Raw genomic sequence first — 18,398 nt, 5'->3', positions numbered from 1 at the left:
TCTGGCAGGGTGTGTGGCTGCACCGTCCCTCAACGGGGAAACCGTGGAGGGATGAGAGCGGGGAGGGAGCTCCTCCGACACGCGGCCACGGGCGGCTGGCAGCAGCGAGGGGGGCAGCCGTGGCTGGACGGTGAGGGCAGGGGGGGCGAACAGCCCTGCCAGGGTCCGACAGGAAACTTCTGGAACAAAATAACGTCATGTGCAAAACGCTGGGCGATCGCCACCCGCGTGGTGTCCGCGTGGTCCACCAGCACTGGTTTCACCCGCGCTGGGAGAAAGTGCTTCGGGGCCAGATGCAGCTCCCAAGAGAAAGCAGGGACTTTCCAAGGGCGCAGCCGCGGGAGCCCGCGCTGTGCTGGGCAGCGTGGGGCGGAGGCGGCGGGGAGGGAGGGTTTGCTGCTCCCCAAATCCACCCTGAGCTTTGGCAGCAGCTCTCCCAAGCGATGCTCCCACAGGAACTGACCCCAGCCTGGGCAGCTCATGTCCCTTCGATGCCACGCTCCGGCACATGCGTAAAAGCGTGGTGAGAGCGGGCCCTCGCCTGCCGTGCTCCCGCGGGCTGCATCTGTGAGGCTGGAGGCTGTTTGGGCAACGTTCCACAACGTGGAAGGGGAAAAAAAAACATTGTTCTAAAAATGACCGAGGCCATAGGAAATGCTCGGGGTCGAGGCAATGTGTTTAATTAACAACTCTTTGTACAGCAAGCGCTGGACAGAGTGCAATTTTCCTGCTCTGGGAGAAAGATAATCTCCAAATGCACAGCAGGATCCCCACAACTAGAGTCTCACCCTAAAGTGCTCTCACCTGCTTGCTTGTACGTGCTCGGATGCTGCTGTATTTGATGTTACGTGCCGTAATAAGGCCGTGGGAGTGGGGAAAGGTTTTTGCAAAGCAGTACCATGCCCTGTGTGGTTTGGAAGCCTTGGGACTTTGAGTTTGTGTCAACGTGAGGGCTAACTGTCTAGCAGGACCGCTGAAGCGTGCCTACACACAGCAGCTTCTCTTGCATGAGAATCCACTCGCTATTTTGAGCATCTCAGCGAGCAGCACAGGCGCTGGCCCCAGGCAGGGTCTCTGTCAGGGTCGCTGGTCTCAGGGGAGGCAGTTTCCCGTGGCAGGGGTGCAGCCAGACCCCCGGGCCCCGGGGCAGCTCGCAGAACGGGCCTGGGAAACTGCCGCCGCGTCCCGGGCCGGGGCAGGAGCAGTTCGGGGGACGCTGATTTACGGAGCTGTTTTCTGTCGGGTTTGGGGGGCTCTTGCCAGGAAAGACCCGAGCCCAGCACTGGGGGGGCTCTCGGAGGAGCTCTCCCACCCCGCGGCGAGGGGGCAAAGCTCAGGGCAGGGACGGGGACCGGGAGCGGGCTGGCCCCGGCCCCGCTCCGCAGCGGGACCCCCGCGGCGGCCGCCCGGGGGCGCGGACCGTGCCGGTGCCGCTGCGGGGGGACGGACCCCGGCGCCCCGCACTCACATCCGGGGCCGGCTTCGCTAATGGGAGGCGTAATTAACCCGGAAAGAAGCGGCGGCGGCGCCAGGGGCACACCCCCTCGGCCCGGCCCGCCCCCGCGCCCGGCGTGCGGAGCGCCCGCGCCCCCGGCCCGGCCATGCGCGGGGGGCGCAGCCCGGAGACGCCGCGGGGTGAGTGCGGGGCCACGCGGGGACCCCTCCTGCCCCGTCCCCACCCGCGGGGGTGCCCGGCGGGACCCCCGCAAGAAGGGGCTGGCGTGGCCGCGGGGTCGGGGCGGCCGGAGCCGTCGGTGCCCCCGCGCCCGCAGCGCGCTGCGGGGCGGCTCCGCCTGCGCGGCCCCGGGGTCCGACCCCGAGGGGCCGCCGCTGCGTGGGGCTGGGCCGGCGGTGCGGGGATGGGGCGGGCCCCCCCTGCACGGCGCCGCTTGCAGCGAGGGGACGGAGGGAGCCGGAGGGAGCGGGGCTGCTCCTGCGGGGTGTTGCGCTGTGCGGGGAGCGGGTCCCGGGGGGCTCGGGGTGCTGCACGCGGTGGGCTCTGGGTCGGTGGGGTTGGTGGCAAACGTGCGGGGTTGATTTGGGACCTGCAGCTCTTCAGAGTGTGTTCCCCTGCCCGTGTTTCTGTGGGGGGATGAAGAAAAGTATCCTCGCTGCTCCCAGCCTGCCTTCCAACAGGTTAATTAATTCGTTAAGGCAAATGGAATCAGCAGTTGGTGGCCGGGCTCTGCCTACACCGTCTGTGTGCGAGCCGCCGGATAGACGTCGGCAGGGCGAGCTCTGGAAACTCCTTTGCAAGGCCAGGTAGAAGGAAGTCGTGCTGCAACCGCTGCGGCTCGCTCAGAGCTGCGTGGCGGCAGCGGGCGTCGCAGCTTGGAGCCCCCCTGGAACGGGGGTGGTCGCCCCGCGCCCCAAACGGCACGAGGGCAGCACGACAGACAGGCGGGAGAGGGGAGGAGGAGGAGGATGCCGTGGCTGCGTGCAGGTGCGATGGGCCATGCTGTGGAGCGAGGTGCTGAGGAGATGCCTCCGGCCAGCGCTGCTGCGGCGCTCTGAAGGGCAGGTCTCCTGTCGCCTTGGCTTCTTCTGCTGTGGGTTCCCGTGGGTCACGTTCCCGTGGCTGTAGCTGCGCAGCGAGTACCAGGAGCAGGACAGAGCAGGGCACGGGCAGCCGTGGTGGTGTGATGAAGCGCTGGCGTCCTGGGGATGCTTCCTGGAAAGTCTGGCTGTGTGGCTGCACACGAGGCCTTTGAGCCAGCAGTGACTGCAGAGGGGGGCTTGGGGGCCGCTTGGATGGTGCCCTGCACCTTCTGCGCCCTCCTGGGAAGCAGTTACCTGTATCCTGGGAGGCAGGCGAGAGGGTATTTTTGTTATAAACCTTCCTCTGTAGCCTGATTGCTCTTGTCATCTCATTAACTGAGCCAGAAAAGGGTGGTTGTTCTTGGTGGGATGTTATGGCTCTGAAAAAGCTGGGAAGTCAGTTGCTTCAGAGGTAGGGAAGAGTCCTGGAAACCCCTGATGTACTTCACTAGGGGATGGCATAAATTCATGAAGGGGATCTGGTAATGGTGATAAATAGTAAACATCAGTGCAAACTGAGCGTTTTCTGGCCCTCCCGGAGCTCCCGAGCAGGGGGACCAAATACCCACGTGCTGGTGGAGCTGGCGATGCTGCTTTTATCCTTTTCCTATGGAAAAGTGCAATTTTCAGCGGCTGCAAGGAGCCAGTTCGTGTCCTGCAGGCAGTGGGATGTGCGGGGACGGGGAGCACAGTCTGGAGGGCAGAGCGTGGAGCAGCTGCAGTCTCCTCTGCCCAAAGGTTTTGCATATCCAAGTGCAGTCTGAGGTCAGCTCGCACAGAAGACTTGAGCTGGTTTGGGGCTTCCAGCCAAGCCGGTATTAATTAAGGATGGCAGGGGGGAATGTAGGGAGTCCCGGGGGGGGTCCGGTGGGCCTGGCACCACAGCCCCGAGGGGCTGGGGACTCGTCTCTGTGCTGCCTGCAGCGCACCTCGGCTCCTTCTCATCTCTCTCATACACGAAATCTCTGGACTTTTATTAGCAGCAGGAGAAAGATAATTTATGAGGCCTGGTCTGAATGTGTTGGTATGGTTGAAGGCACTTGGAAATCTGCTTTCCGTGTGCTTCCCCCTGCCCACAAAAACAACCCCACAAAAAAGCAGTAAAACGTGAAGTGCCCACATCACCCTTGCATCAGGGCACACGTGTTCTTTTAGAACAGCCTCTTCGCCTGAAGCAGAGCGATTTCCCTCTGAGCAAAGCCCTGATACCCATCTCTGAAGCGCTGGTGATGATAAACTCTGAGCTCCTGACAACAGGTTGGCTTGTTTTCTGCCACCTCTACCTTTGCAGCTGCACCACAACTCTTGCACAACACTTGCCTCCTGGGGCCCCGCTCCGCTGCAGCTCTGCAGCTCAAAAATAGCATTTCCTCCTTTTCTGCATGAGATCTTGTATTTGTGCAGCCTCCGCTTCTGGCACCTGCGCGAGTCACCCCTCTTCTACCGGACGAACCGCGCCGGGTTCAGCTCGCGTCCTTTCGGTAACGCTGCCTCCATCCCCACCCGCCCTCAGCGTGGCGAGGGGCTCTGCCACGGGTGTCGGCGTGGGCTCGGCACGGCGTTCCTCCCTGCTGCTTTCTGCAGAGGGGGTTTGTGCCGAGGCTGTCGCAGCCCACTCTGCTCCTCCGTGGCTGCCGTGGCCGAGGGGAGCTCGGAGGCGAGCTCCTGGCTGGGGAGCAGCGTGGCAGACCTGGTGACACGGCGTGGCCCCGCGGCGATGGGTCATTGTTTTCCCTGCTGACTCGGCACCCTGGCCGCACACATTTTCTGCTGGAGTTGCAGATTGTTTTCCATTTCCTGGGAGTGTGCTCGGGCTCTCTCCAGCGCGCAGTCTGCTTTGGGATTATTTTTTGTTACGGTTCCCAGGGATCTGGTGTCTCGTGCCAAATCCTTTGTGGCTGCTCTGTCCCCCCTCTCGGGCTGAGCGGGGATGCGGGGCTGCCCCGCGCTGCTGAGCTCTCCGGAGGGCAGCTCGGTGTGCGGGCTGGGGCTGGCAGCTCTCGGGGCTGGGGAGCGACGGGCACCTCCACGGGGTTTGTGCAACACGTGTGTGCAAACGCCTCGCTTTTCATTGCGGGGAGGCAGCTACCGTGCTCGCGTGGGTCAGCCCTGGCAGGCTGCCCCTTCCCTCCCCCCTGGGAGCTCGGGTGCGGGCTGAGCGGCTGTGCTGGCATCCCGGCACGCCTGGCACCGACGGGTGAGATGGATGTAGGTGCTCCCTGGGGAGCTGGGGCTGCGGGAGCGGAGCACCCACCTCTCCCTGCCTGTGCCTCCCCCGCAGGGTGATGCGAGAAGGAGCCCGGCATGCCGTACGTGGACCGGCAGAACCGTATCTGCGGCTTCCTGGACATCGAAGAAAATGAGACCTGCGGCAAGTTTCTGCGGAGGTATTTCATCCTGGACACCCAGGCCAACTGCCTGCTCTGGTACATGGACAACCCCCAGGTAGGCTCCGGCGCCAGCCCCAGCTTTAGGCTCCCGTGGCCCCAGCTTCACGCTGGGCACGTCCGTGGAAGTTGTTAGCGAGTCTTTAGCTGCCTCTCGGGCTCCCCGCTGGGCTGCCCTGGCAGAGGCATCTCCTCTGGGTCCCCCAAGGAGGGTGCTGTCTGCTGCATCAGTTGTCTGTCGGGGTGTCCCATGGCTGAGTGTGGCCATGACCAGCTCCAGCAGAATAAACCCCTCACAGCTTCTGTGGCTCACGGCACCACGAGCCACTGACACCCCGGAGGAGCCTACAGAAGTGCTGTGCCCATGTGAGGTGTTACCTCTCCCTTGTTCCTTAGCGTAGAGACAGTGACAACAAGTAAGAGAAGAGTTTATCCTAGAAATACTTACCGTCTTGGAAGTGGTGTCATGCAGCAAGAGCACTTAGACCAGGTGGCTGGGGGAGCTGGAGTCTGTGCGTGTCGCACCCGACGTTGATGGGAGCTAAATGACAGCCCTGCTCCCCTCCTCCGTGTTCTCCCCGCCGTTTAACCCCCGTGGCTCATTTAATGTTTTGCAGAACCTGGCAATCGGTGCGGGTGCAGTCGGATCTCTGCAGCTGACCTACATCTCCAAGGTACTGCCGGGGGGGGCGGAGGGAAGGCCAACGCTCCCCGCTGTCCCCTGCTCCGCTCAGCTTTCCCGGGACAGGCGATGGCAGCACCGGGGGCGAGGTCCTGCCCAGACCGGGAGCCTGAGCGGGTCCGTGGGCAGGGGGGAGCATCCCCACAGCACGGCTGATCCCAGCGCTGGGACCAGCGCTCGCCTTCACCCACCACCCGGCACGGGACGAGCTGCGCGGTCGGGGCGCGGGAGGAAGAGGAACTGCTCTGCCATGGGGAAGGACGCGGGCGCAGGGGCTGAGCGGGGCCGGGAGCCTGGTGTCGGTGTGAGCTGGACGCAGAGCTGGCGACCAGCACCGTGCTGCTGCTCCAGCACGGGACCGAGCCGGGGTTTGTGCTCGTACCGCGGTGCCCCTCTCGCAGTGGCACTCGGTCCCCATCACCCCGGCACGGTGCCTCCCGCTGCGGGCCCCGCTGCAGCCCGAGGTCTGCGGGAGGGTGCTCGTCAGACCCAAGGAGGATGGGGAGGTGGGGACGGTCCCGAGGTCCCGCTCGTGATGGGTTCGGGGGCACCAGTAGCTCTGCCCTGCGCTTAGAGGGCAGCGCCCTGCAGGATGAGACCTGTGAGCTTGGTCTGTGTGTTGTAACGGCATTATCCAGCCTCCACGGGATGGGAAAATAGAGCAATAAATGCCAGCGACTGGCACGCGTGGAGCCGTGGCTGCGAGCACGACCGCGGAGAGCGGAGCTGCCGCCGTCCTTCTCCCACGAGCCGCCCCTCGGCCGCTGCGGGGAGCGGGGGCTCGCGGACGCGGAGCCGGATAAAGAGTTGGACAGATCTCCCTGTTCCTGCTGAATCATGATTTATAAATTAAGCGCAGATGAAGCAACGCCGGGAGGTTGAGCCTTCCCCATTTCGGAAAGAGCCTCGCTTATAAATTATGTACGTTTTAGTCTACAGGAAAATTGCTGTAGGGCAGCACTTGGTCCCAAACTGCAGGATGGGGTTATGCCAGCGGCTGTAACTACCCGCTGTAAATACGCCAGAAGAATGGAGGTTTGCTTGAGAAAACATATTTAAAGCATTATAGACTGGCTTCGAAGGAGGAAGCTTGTCAGAATAAATACTCCATGAATGCTGTGCTTGGAGCCCCGGGGAATATTATTCTTATATAAATGATTCCTGCTCTTTAGGGAGAAACCACTACTATTTTCCCTCAATTTTCTTAATTGCTGACAAGAGCGGCTGTGTCAGGGCAGCAGAATCCCGCGCTTTCAGGGCCCGTGAAAGCTTTCTGCTCTCCTCAGCGCGGCCAGTGCTGGGGGGTCACAGCCCCGTCTCGGCACTGACCTTCCCCCAGTGCCACACGTGGGCTGCGTGACCCCCGGGACGGGCCGGCTCCCCAGCAGCTCCTGGGCATGTCCAGCTCTCCCGCGTGCCGTCAGCGTGTGCTGTTGTCTTTAATTCTGTATTTAATTTGCCCCGTTGCAGGTCAGCATTGCCACCCCCAAACAGAAGCCGAAAACTCCGTTCTGCTTTGGTGAGTGAGGGGGACCCCGGGCCCTGGTGGGGCTCTGCGGGGGGGACCCCCACCACGGGGGGCTGCGGCTGAGGTGCCTCCCCTGAGCCCTCCCGGCTGCTGCCGGCCGGCCCGCGGGACCCACCTGGAGCATCCTTGCGCTCGGGGAGGGAAGGGGCTGCTGGCTGGGGTTCCCTAACTCCTCTTTCCGTTCCCTTCTCCGATAGTCATCAACGCTTTGTCTCAGCGCTATTTCTTACAAGCCAGCGATCAGAAGGACCTGCAGGACTGGGTGGAGGCGCTGAACCGGGCCAGTAAGATCACGGTAGGTGCGTCGCGCTCGGCTCTGGGGTCACCGAGTCCCGCCTCGATGGTCCGCTCGATCAGCGCCTGGGAGAGCTGGGGATGTTCCCCCCGCCATCCCCAGGGGTGCTCGAGCACCTGGTCGGGGTTTACTTTGCTGCTCTTCGCTCGAGCATCGTCACGCTCCCCGCCCAGCTGCTGCAGGGGACGGCACGTGCGCCCCGGGGAAGGTCCTGTGGGATCTGTCCCCGTCCCCACCTGCTCTGGGGACGTTTCCCTCCTGTCCCCTGGGACACCCATAACCGAGTCCTCGCTGTGGCTGTCAAAGGGCGTCTTTCTGTGCTTCAATAATTTATTTACTCAATTTTTATTCTCTGTGGAACACCGGGTCTGGTGACGAGGCGTAGCAAGTGCCCTGTGCTGTAGGGCATCGCAGGGCAGGTTGTGCCTAGATCCAGGGGGGGGGTGTCTGCCATCTCCTCCCGTCCGCTGTTGTGTTCACATCACCATAAATTAATGGTCACTGACCCAGTAGCTGGCGGAGGCTGCGCTGCTCGGCTGCCCGGCGCTCCCGGCGATGAGGGACGCTGCTGCCACGGAGCACGAGCCCCGTCTGCACGCTGTGGCCGCTGCTCCCTTGGCAGCGCCGCACGCCGGGGCTCGGGGGCTGGGGTTCCTGGCACCGCGACGGGGGGTCCCTGCAAAAGGCTCCTGCGTGCCCGGCTTTGGCAGCGTTGCCATGTGCAATGGCTGCAGGGCTTTGCTGGATCATGCGCTGATGGGTATTGTTCATGGTTTGTAAACTAAACACAAGGCAAAATCACGGCAAACAGTCTAGGATTGGGTCCTATCAAATAACCTTTTTTCCTTTAATTTTTTGTTTAAAAATCACTGGAGTGTTGTGTTTATCCCTGTGGGAAACTCATCTACGAGACCAGACCTGGCTTGTATTTTCTTGTAGCTGCAGATACATTAAAGGTGACAACCCCAGCGCCTGAAGCTGCCGAGCTGGCTGCACGGGCTCGGGCTTGTCCCTTCCCCTTTATGGGTTCGGGTGATATTGGCCACAAGCAACTCGCCTCCAAACCCAGTAGGGATTGTAACCAGAGCCTGCCCAGGCTGTTTGTTGGGGTAGCTGCCTGCGGGGTCACTGGTGCGATGGCAGGGAGAGATGCAGCTTCTGTCCCTGCGATAAACCACGGTGATTTTCACACCCTGCTGTTGGCCAGCCCTTCCCTGCTCCGGCTGTCCCAGCCCTTCCCCGGGGTGTGGGTGACGCTGCCGCTCTGCCCGGTGTGGGAAATCTCTCTCCCCGCTCCGCAGCTCCCCGTAGGTCTCCGTTTGCGCCTGGGTTTCCTTGGGCCGCTCCGAGGTGCGGTGGCATCGTCGCTCTGGCGTGGGTGGGGAGGCACAGGAGGGCCATCGGGAGAGGTTCTGGCTCTCGATGGCGCATGGACCCTTGCCAGCCTCTGGCCCTTGAGGGTCTCCCCCCTGCCCTGGGCTCTGTGGGGCTCCCGGGCGCGGGTGCATCACACCAGGGACGCTCATGCCCTTGGCACCGGCCGAGCCGCTCGCCGCGGTGGGACGGGGAGGATGGGGCAGCGGTCTGGGCATTGCTCCCGGTGCAGGGATCCGGGTTCAGCTTCTGCTTCTCACGGAGATTTCTCTGCTCTTGGCAAATCGGTTCCTGTGTTTCCTCACCCTGCGTGCTGTCCCTGCAGCCGGGGCCTCGGGGGCTCGAGGCACTGAGGTGTGACCGTGACCGGGGACACTGCTCAGCTCTGCACGAGGAGGCTCAAGCTGGCAGCAGCACCGACCGGTGCCGGGCACTGAGCAGCACCTTCCCCTCGTGCTGCTGCCTGCAGGGATGCAGCTCCTGCCCTCTGCCCTCGCCCCGCTGCCCACGATGTCTCTGCGTTGTGAAACCGTTTCCTCCCGTGCCGGCTCCCCAGCCCTGCCACGCACCCACCTCCTGCTCGCCCGGGGCAGCGCAGGTCGCTCCCTGTGTGCCCGGGGTGGGCTGGGGCCAGAGACCCCCGTTAGTGGCATTAGAGAAGTGGAAGTGCAAACTTGGGAAGGGAAACTTGGAAACTTTCTGTCCAGAGCCGGGTGCCAGGGGGAAGGGGCTGGGGCGGGGAAGGGGAGGATGCCGGTACCCAGAGCCGGGTCCCCGCGGCGCAGCCTCTGCCCGGGGATGCGGAGACACGACCTGCCCGGCTGCGCGTCGGTGTAAGACAGAAAGTTTCCAACTTTCCCCTGCAGACCAGCTGCCTCCTCGGGCAGGTGAAAGCTCATCGCTAAGCCCAGCTGTAAGCAGCTCGGGGACAATTAAAGGAGCAAGTGTCCCACAAACGCGTGGGGCTGCAGAGGCGAGTCCCAGACTTGTGAGGTGATGCTTGGCTTGTTCATTTATTATTTTTTAAAGGGACTGCACTTAGGCTGGGGGGACAGAGGCGGCGGTGCCCGGTGCAGGCGTGGGGCTGCCCAGCACGGTCACGCCTGTGCCCCTCACCCCCTTTCTTTCCCCCATAGGTGCCGAAGGGCGGCAGCATCCCCCCGGCCACGGAGGTGGTGAAGCCTCCGGCCGTGCCCCCGGCCCAGGAGAGGAAGCCCCAGGTGGCCTACAAAACCGAGATCATCGGGGGGGTGGTGGTCCACACGCCCATCTCCATCAACCAGGTGAGCTGGCAGGACGGGTGTCGGAGCAGCAGAGCTCGTGGACGGGGGTCCCGTGGCCTGGCGCTGGGCTGGGGTCCAGGGGTCTGGGGGGGTCCAGCTGTGGGGCTGGAGGCAGTTTGGGCTGTTGGGGCGGCTGGTTTGTGCTTTCATTTCTGGAAACCAGCTTGGTGCCTGCAAACCCTTCCCACTCGGGTGTATAAATAGCTGCACTGAGCACCCCGTAGCACCCTCCTCTGTCTCGCTCTGAAGTGTGATGAGATGAGGGGGTGTGAGGAGGAGGAGGCTACGAATCTGCCCGGCTTCCTGGCCACCCCTCACCATCCACCCACCCGTCTGGGGCCCAGATCCCCCGCCGAGGTGCCCGGGGCAGAGGGACCCTGTGCTGCTGTCCCCACCGCAGCGGCCGCAGGGCCTGGCCCGTCCCCGAGGCGGTGGCTGGCACCACTCGCCGTGGCTCTGCACCCCCTTCCCTCAGCTCGTGGCCATCGGTGCCTCCCCTCTTCGGGCGCTCGTCCGGCTCTGGGTCTCACTTCAGCTCTTATCAGTGGCAGCACTAAAAATAGAGCAGAGAGTTAGATCATCGCAGCGTTCCTTTGCTGGCAGGCGCGTGTGACGCTCCCCTGGCCGCGGGGTTTGTCGGGGTGCGGAGGCACACGGGGTCGGTGGGGCTGGCGCCTGGGACGCTGCGGGACCCTCAGCCCCGTGCGTGGCGTGGGGAAGGGCAGGGGCTGTGCCTCCCCCTGCTTCCCCCTGTGCCTGCGATCCAGCCCTGGGACTTGTTTGTTTCAGTGAGTTAAAGCTGCTCTGTCCTCCTGCCTCCCCGTCCTGCCCTGCCACCACCTCTGGGAGCCGCGAGCTCCATCCTCAGCGCTCGCCCAACCTCTTTCTCTCACAGAGGGTTTTTTAGAGGTGGTGCAGCAGCTGCTGGGCTATTTTCCGCGCTCTTGCCCCGTGTGAAATGGCAATTCCTCCGCTGCAGCTTCCTGGGCGCGTCCGTGGTTTCCTGGCTCTGGGCCGGCAGCGGGGAGCCCCGCGCCCCGGCTGCACCCCCAGACCGCCCAGCAGCATCGCCCCGGCCCCTGGGGGTGACGCTCCCTCTCGCAGCAGCATCCCCCCCTCTGGTTTGGGACACAGACATGGGTGACGCTCGGCGGGGCCGGTGCAGCCCGGGCGAGGGGTGCGGGTGGTCCCCCCGTGCCGGCCGGGCTGGGGCTCTGCCCCGCCGCTCTCGGGGTGCAGGGTGGTGGTTTGGGGCCAGCCAAACGGCTGCTGGTCTCTGTCCTGGAGAAACCAGAGCAGCCTCCCGGAGGTGCTGGGAGGGGCGGCGCGGGCAGGTCGCTGGTTAACCGCGCTGGCACTCGCACGGCGCGGGGCCATATAAGGCTGCGTCGGGCAGAGCCAGCCCGGCTGCCATGGCAATGCCGAAACCTCAGCGGAGCTGGAGGAAGGGGTTGGAGGGACGGGGGAAGGAGATGAGCGCAGATGTTTCGTCTCAACCATCCTCTGCGCTGCCGAGGGGGAAGGGAGGGCGCTGCGGGGGGAGAGGGGCGACACTGGCAGCGGGGCAGGGTCTGGCCCTCGGGATGCGCTGGGGGGTGCCCGGGGTGAGCCAGGGGATGGGTGCTGGGCACGCAGCCACGGCAGCGAGCATCGCGCTTGGGGAGAGGCTGCTCGGGGCCGGGGAAGTGCGGGTTTTCCACCTGAGCTCCAAACATCACAGCTGCTTTCGGGAGAATTTGGCTGTGAGAATGTAGAGCGGAGACTTCACGGCTTCCCTGAGCAGTTTGTTCCCACGACATATTGCCTGCGCCGGTTGGAAAGCAGCCCTGCTTTCTGGCTTGGGTTTGCCTGGCTCCAGCTTCCAGCTGGTGGGTTTGGTTCTGCCTCCCTCTGCCAGGCGAAGGGGCTGCTCGCCCCGTGCTCCCCGGGCAGGGCTGTGGTGCAGGCGAGCTGCTCCTCAGTGCTGACTGAGCCGGGCACACGAGGTCCCTGCACTCCCCTGCTGCGAGGGATTTTCTCCAGCCCTCAAATTGCTTCTGTGGCTTTTCTGTAGCCTTTCCAATTTCTTAATGTTGTTTTTAACATGTGGGTGCCAAGAGGGTGAACAGTCCCCGGGCAGCAGCCTGAAAAGCTGCATGCGAGGAGATACCATCAGCTCTGGGCTCTGGCTCATCGCCCTGCTCGTGTCCAGGCATCGCAGTCAGCCCCGGGCACGCAGCGCTGCGCTCGGGGCTTGCTCGGGGTTGCTTCTCCCTCCGGCTCAGGGGTCCTGCCTTCTCCCCGGGAGTTCCCCTCCCTGCTCTCTCCCTGCTCCCTGTAACTCTGTGCTCTCCGGTTGCAGAACGGGGGGGACGGAGGGGAGGGCGGCGACGTGGCCGCCCACCCGCTGCTGCGGCGCTCGCAGAGCTACATCCCCACCTCGGCCACCAAGCCGCCCGCCGGGCCCCCCGTCCTCAAGAGCGGCTACGGCGTGAAGCAGGGCAACGTGGTGAGTGTGGGGGTCCCCTGCGCCGCGGGTGGGCTTGGGCTGCCCCGTGGGTGCTCCGGGGATGCTCTGGGTGCAGGACCACAGCAGCGTGGGGACGGCGTTGAGCGGTTCCCTCCTCTCTCTTCCAGAGGAAGAGCTGGAAGCGACGGTACTTTGTTCTGGATGAATTTTCCATCAGTTACTACAAGTGTGAGCAGGTGAGTGGTCCCCCCCGGGACCGGCTGCTCCGAGCAGGGGTCTGTGGGGGCTTTGTGAGCACAGGCGAGCGCTGCCAGCCCCGGGGGCCAGCCGGGCCCCTCAGCATCTCCTCTCGTCCCCGCAGGACAAGGAGCCCCTGCGCTCGATCCTCCTGAAGGACGTCTGCAAGACCCACGAGTGCCTGGTCAAGTCTGGGTAATGCTCCCGTCCGTGTTTCCCTGGGCAGCAGCTCCTGCCGCAGTCCCGGGTGGTGCCGGGGCCGGAGCAGCCAACGGGAGCTCCGGGTGCTCCGGGTGCGGGGGGGAAGCAGCCCCCGAGGAGCCAAACCAGGGGAGGGCAGGCGGGGAACTCGGCTCTCTCCTTTGGGGAGCCCAGAGGGCCCCCAACAGCGGCTGCTGCTGCGAGACCGTGCCAGGCAGTGAAAAATGAACTAAGAAAACAAACCTCTGTAGCGAAGTAAAAATACAATTTATTAATGTGTCTTTGAATTGTTTTTTTTAATAAGTAATAGCTCACATTTTAAATGAACTGTAAATGAGGTGGGTTACGGGTCTGGGGAGGGGCAGGGGTTTGCTGGCAGAGGCTGGAGTGTGTTTGTAGGTGCAGGTTTGGAGGCTGGGGTCGTCGTCTCAAAATCCCAATGAGATCCAAGGTTTGCCTTCAGTGTGCTTTTCCCCAGCCCACTCCAGAGATGAGGGTCAATACGGATTTTTTCCATCCACGACGACTCCTGGGCAGTGACCGTCTCTTTCTCGCTGTTCCCAGGGACCTCCTGATGCGGGACAACCTCTTTGAGATCGTAACGAGCTCCAGGACCTTCTACATCCAGGTGAGGCAGCCGAGGCCGTTTGCTGGGCAGCGCCCTCAGCTCTCTCTGGCCCGCACCAGCCGCACACGGGCTGATCCCCAGCAGCCCCTCGGCCAGCGGACGCGAGCAGATGAGTCTGTGACAGCTTCGCCCGGCGCGGGGGCACGGGCAGCAAGGGAGGGCTGCCGCGCGGTTTCACTTCTCCCCTTGGGCTTATTTATAATAGCGAGCAGGAAAAAGCAGAGGCACGAGCACGGGGCGATCCCGTGAGCATCCCGAGCACCTCCGCTGTCCCGCGGCTCCGGGCAGCCCCTCGCTGCCTGCGGAGGGTGTCGGGTCGGTCTCCCCGTCGCTGGCTGAGGCAGCGGATGGGGGATGCTGTGCCCGGTGCTCTTGGTGTTTGCAACACCCCTCGGCACTTGCACCCCTGAAGAGCAGCCGCCGTGCCGTGCCGTGCCGTGCCGTGCCGTGCCGTGGCTGCACATCCCCACGTGCACGGGCAAATCCCCCAAGCCCTGCTGCCCGGAGAGGGGGCCCCGGGCGGGCTCGTGGCAGGAGGCAGACCCCAGTGCAGGGACAGGGTTGGTCACACCCCGACAATTGTTTTTTTTCCTTAAATGCTTTATCCATTCTTGGTATAAAAATGGTGCAGGGTGGAGAGCGGCTCCCCTTCCGCGGGGGAGGAGAGGGTGTTGTGGTGACTTTTAGGCAAGGATAAATGAGTAGAAAATATTCCGGGGACCCTGGTGGCCTGTCCGCCTGCGTGTCTGTGCTTCGCTGCGGGGATGGAGGCTGGTTGTGCCGGGGGCTGCAGAAGGCAGAGGCTCACGGCCGGTGTGTGTTGCAGGCGGACAGCCCCGAGGACATGCACAGCTGGATCCGAGCCATCGCGGGGGCCGTCCAGGCCCTGAAAACCCGCCCGAGGGTAAGTCACGTCCTCTCTGCTTCATATTTAGTGTCACATGAAGATTATGCCAAGGTACAAGATATTTATTTAGTGGCTTGTGTAAGAGCTCGGTTAGCCCCTTTCCAGGACGGGATCCCTGCCCTCCCCGGGCTGGTTTGCCAGTCACTGGAAAAGTTTCCTTGAACAAGATTGAGAAGTGAGATTGAGCCGTCAAACCTGACCTGCGTGAGCCCTGCTCTGCTCCGGGGCACGAGCGAGAGCCAGACCGATGGCAAAGGGCCGTTTAATTCGGATGGGCAGTTTGCTCAGGGGTTTTTCCCTTCCTGCAGAAGGTCCCGGTCCCCAGCGCTTGGCAGATTGCTCACAGCGTGGCACGCACAGCCGCCAGCGCTCGCCCTGTGTCTGTCCTTGCAGGAGATGTCCTTCGTGAGATCCACCTCCATGGGCAGGCCCGGGGGCCCCTCGGCCCCCTCCCAGCAGCGGCTGGTGGCGGAGGAGAGGCGAGCGCTGGGCCGAGCCCCCTCCACCTCCTCCTGGCAGCCCTGGACGCCGGTGCCGCGGGCGGAGGGGAAGCAGCCGGCGCCGGAGGAGATGCCCGCGCTGCCGAGGGACCCCGTGTTCCTGCCGGCCCCGGCGGAGCGCGACGCCGGAGCCACGCCGGGCATGCGCGTGCGGCACAGGTCGGAGCCGCAGCATCTCAACGAGAAGCCGTTCGCCTTCGACCTGGACGATGAAAGCATCCGGACCTCGGACGTCTGAGCGGGTGCCGAGCCCCCCCCGGCCCCACGCGCCGCCTCGCCGGCTGCCGGGGTCCCCGCGGGGTGGTTTGGGGGCCCGGGATGGCCAGTCTCCACGCGGCCGCTCAGCGCCTCGGACCGAGCTCACCCCGTCGTCTCGGCAGGGGCGAAGTGCCCCGTCCCTCCGCCGCCGCTCGCCCCTGCGATACGGGATCCGGCCGGACCCCTGTCCCTGCGCCCCGCGCTGCCGGGAGCGGGGTCCCTGCTGGCTCCCAGTGCCGTCGCTGGCTGCGTGGGGCGGGCAGTGCTGGTCCCCAGCACAGCCTGGCGCGGGGGCATCCTCTGCTGCATAATTCCCCCCAAAAACCAAGCCCGGAGGAAGCGGCAGGAGGTCTCGGGGGTGTGAAGGGGAGTGTGGCCTTTCCTGTGTCTGGAAAAACGTTTTTCTCCCCTTTTGTGCTGCTCAGCCTTACCTGGGCAGAGCCGGGGGGACGCCAGCCCACAGCCCCTGCATGAGGGACAGCGTCCTGGCACTGGAGCTCTGGGCAAGGCTGCAGGAGGTGCCCGGGGCTGCGCGGGGCCCTGCTGACGGGCACGTGGGATTTTAGATGCACTTGCCTCGGCCCAGCTCACTGCCACATCCCGTGTCAGACACGGGCACGCTTTGTGCCACCTCGGAGACCTGCTGGCTGAAACCCTGGGTGCCGGTGTGGGCATTGCACTGCCAGCTTAGCAGCGCCTGGCGTGCTCTGGAGTTAACAAGGCTTCCCTCTAGTGTGGACTAGTTACCTGTGCTTTTTTCCTTCCTTTTTTTTTTCCTTTTTTTTTCTTTCTTTTTATTTTTGGCATTACATGTTCTCTGCTCTGCAAAATCAGCCCAACATGCTCCCCAGGAGCAAAAAAAAATCTGGTTTGTCCCTGCCCTCCAGCTGTTTGACAGCTGTGCTTCAGCTAGCTCAGGCTCAGCCTGGGATGGAGCCGAGCTTTAGCAGTTGAGCTCTGAGGTGTTGATTCACCCCATGGTTCTTAAGATTGAAATTGCATCTTCCTGCATCGCTCCCCGCCGGTGTCGGGGGGCTGCCCCCAGCCGCGCGGTGCTGGAGCCCGGGGCGGGCGCAGCTGGAGGTGCCTCGGTGCAGCCTGGGGGGGTGATGGGGCCGCCCAAACTCGGGGGTAAGGGTGGCCCAGAGGGGTTGTGTGGGGGTGCTGGAGAACACTGGAACTATGAAAACGCGCGGGAATCGATGCAGACGGTACGGGGCGAGTGTTAATATTGGTTATTTAATTGTAGGAACCCACATCATGCTGGTCCTTTTTCTTCTCCTTTTTGCTTTGTTTGCACTAGTGTTTGAAATTTTTCTTTTCAGGCTGACTTGCTGTTTGGCTCGTAACGCGGTGTTTCAAAAATGCTTTAGTGATTTGCTCAGCCTGTCATTCACAGGGTCGGAGCATTCGGTGGTGGTGCTCTGACCTCATTTCTAGAGAACACCAAATGCAGAGGGATGAGGGTTACTTCGTGCAAGGCTTCAAAACCACGGAGTACCAAGTACTTTTTGTTGCTTGATAATCGCAAACTTTCCTCTGGCCTGGGATGGTGAAGCAGAAGCTCGTTGCGCAATTAGGGGTAATTATCCAGGAGGAGAAACCACCAGTGGCTCCAGCGCTGTTGCAACATTCCTGTTTCTCATTCCCACCCTCCCACGTCCCCCGGACAGCGCGTTGGTAAGGAACACGACAGCGTGGAGGAAACCGTCCCGTCCCCAGGCGATGTGCGTCCTCCCCGCCCCAGGCACAACTTTAATTTTATTGCTGCTGAGTTGAGAGCTCCAGCTATTGCTCACCTCGAGCCCTTCCGTGAGTAAGCGTGTCCCAATAAAACTCTTGGTTTAAACACTTTGTTCCTTTTTATTTTTTTTTTCGCTCTCAGTGTCACGTTTTCCAGCGAGAACTGGCTGAGCACCTTCCTGCGGGCAGCTGCGAGGTGGGCGCTGGCACTGCCTGGCACACAGGCGGGTTCTGGGGTGAGAGGGGGTGAGCACGTGGTGGCGTCAGGGAAGTCACAACCGTCTGTGCCTTTGAGTACACGGGCAGGAGGAAGGCTGTCGGACACCCTGGTATTCCCCAGCGCAGTCAGTGGCAGCCTCGGGCACGAAGGAATGTGAGGTCCTGCTGTTAGCTGGCAGCTGCTGGGCTGAGGACAGGGGGAGATGTTAATGACCACGGGCTTTTGCACACAGGATTATTATTTTTTTCTTTCTGGCTCACTGCATAATTCCACCCCCATGGGCTTTTCAGCCCCGTTGTTCCACTGGTCCGAAGAATGTGGTAGTTTCATGATGAAGCCTCCCCCCCACCCCACTGCCCTGAGGCCTCTGCAAAGCTGCCAAATTCAGATTACTTGTGACCTAACTGGGATATAAACCCCAGTCCCCGGAGAGGAGGAGTTGTTGCAATAAACCACAAACCAAAACTGGAATAGGCAGAATTCCCAGCCAGATTGAGCCCCGTTGCAGCTCCGCTGGAGACAGAAGTAACACGGGCAGAAACTCGCCAAAGGCGAAGGGCTGGAGGGTCCCTGGTTTGCAGAACTGGGTGAGAACGGGGAGGGCACATTTGCTGTATTTTATGTCAAAAGTGACTGGACTTTTTTGCATATATGGATTTTGTGTCTGGTTCTGTCTGTCACTCTGCAGCTTCCTTTTCCCGTTTTTATTCAGCTCGGTCAGTTTTCAGACTGCATCTGGTGGGGCTTCCTCTTTTGGCTGCGTGGTTGCTCAAAGCTCCCACTCATCTCGGTACCGCACGCACCCTGTGCCGTGGGCCAGAGCCGGGGGGTGACCGGCACGGGGGCAGGAGTTACCCCATGGCAGCTCCGACCCCTTCCCAGCTCGCCGATGGCTCCTGGTCGTTCCCTGCAGCTCCGGGTAGAAAGGAGTGTTCTGTCACTAATGAGGCAAGGTGATTAGTGTTGAACAGTTTTGTAAAACACAAATGGTTGCCACTGAATGGCCGTGGTTTTAGAGACTGTGACTGGCAGCACGGAAAGGGAATGCAACCTGCTGCCCTGGCAGCACGATGGAGGATGGTTTGAAAAGCACACTTACTATGAAGGGCAGGGGACAGGAACAGAATCAGGTAATTTTAAAATAACAGTGCAACCACTCCGAAGCAGT

The 18,398-nt window shown here is 62.6% G+C and overlaps 1 protein-coding gene across 1 annotated transcript; it reads left to right on the top strand.

Annotated features, from left to right (window-relative positions):
- The first annotated feature begins 1,559 nt into the window (after positions 1–1,559).
- Positions 1,560–17,088, top strand: PLEKHA2 (pleckstrin homology domain containing A2). Its single transcript, XM_068421430.1, has 12 exons — positions 1,560–1,635; positions 4,820–4,983; positions 5,543–5,599; positions 7,078–7,126; positions 7,333–7,430; positions 9,941–10,087; positions 12,429–12,575; positions 12,704–12,772; positions 12,898–12,968; positions 13,539–13,602; positions 14,429–14,506; positions 14,903–17,088. Exons 2-12 carry the CDS (start codon positions 4,843–4,845, stop codon positions 15,245–15,247), a joined length of 1,266 nt encoding a protein of 421 aa, XP_068277531.1. The 5' UTR covers positions 1,560–1,635; positions 4,820–4,842; the 3' UTR covers positions 15,248–17,088.
- Positions 17,089–18,398: the final 1,310 nt, after the last annotated feature.

This window comes from Nyctibius grandis, chromosome 33 (assembly GCF_013368605.1).
Source record: "Nyctibius grandis isolate bNycGra1 chromosome 33, bNycGra1.pri, whole genome shotgun sequence".
NCBI lineage: Eukaryota > Metazoa > Chordata > Aves > Nyctibiiformes > Nyctibiidae > Nyctibius > Nyctibius grandis.
Note: the sequence above shows the minus strand (reverse complement) of the source record. Positions and strands in the feature narration are given on the sequence as shown.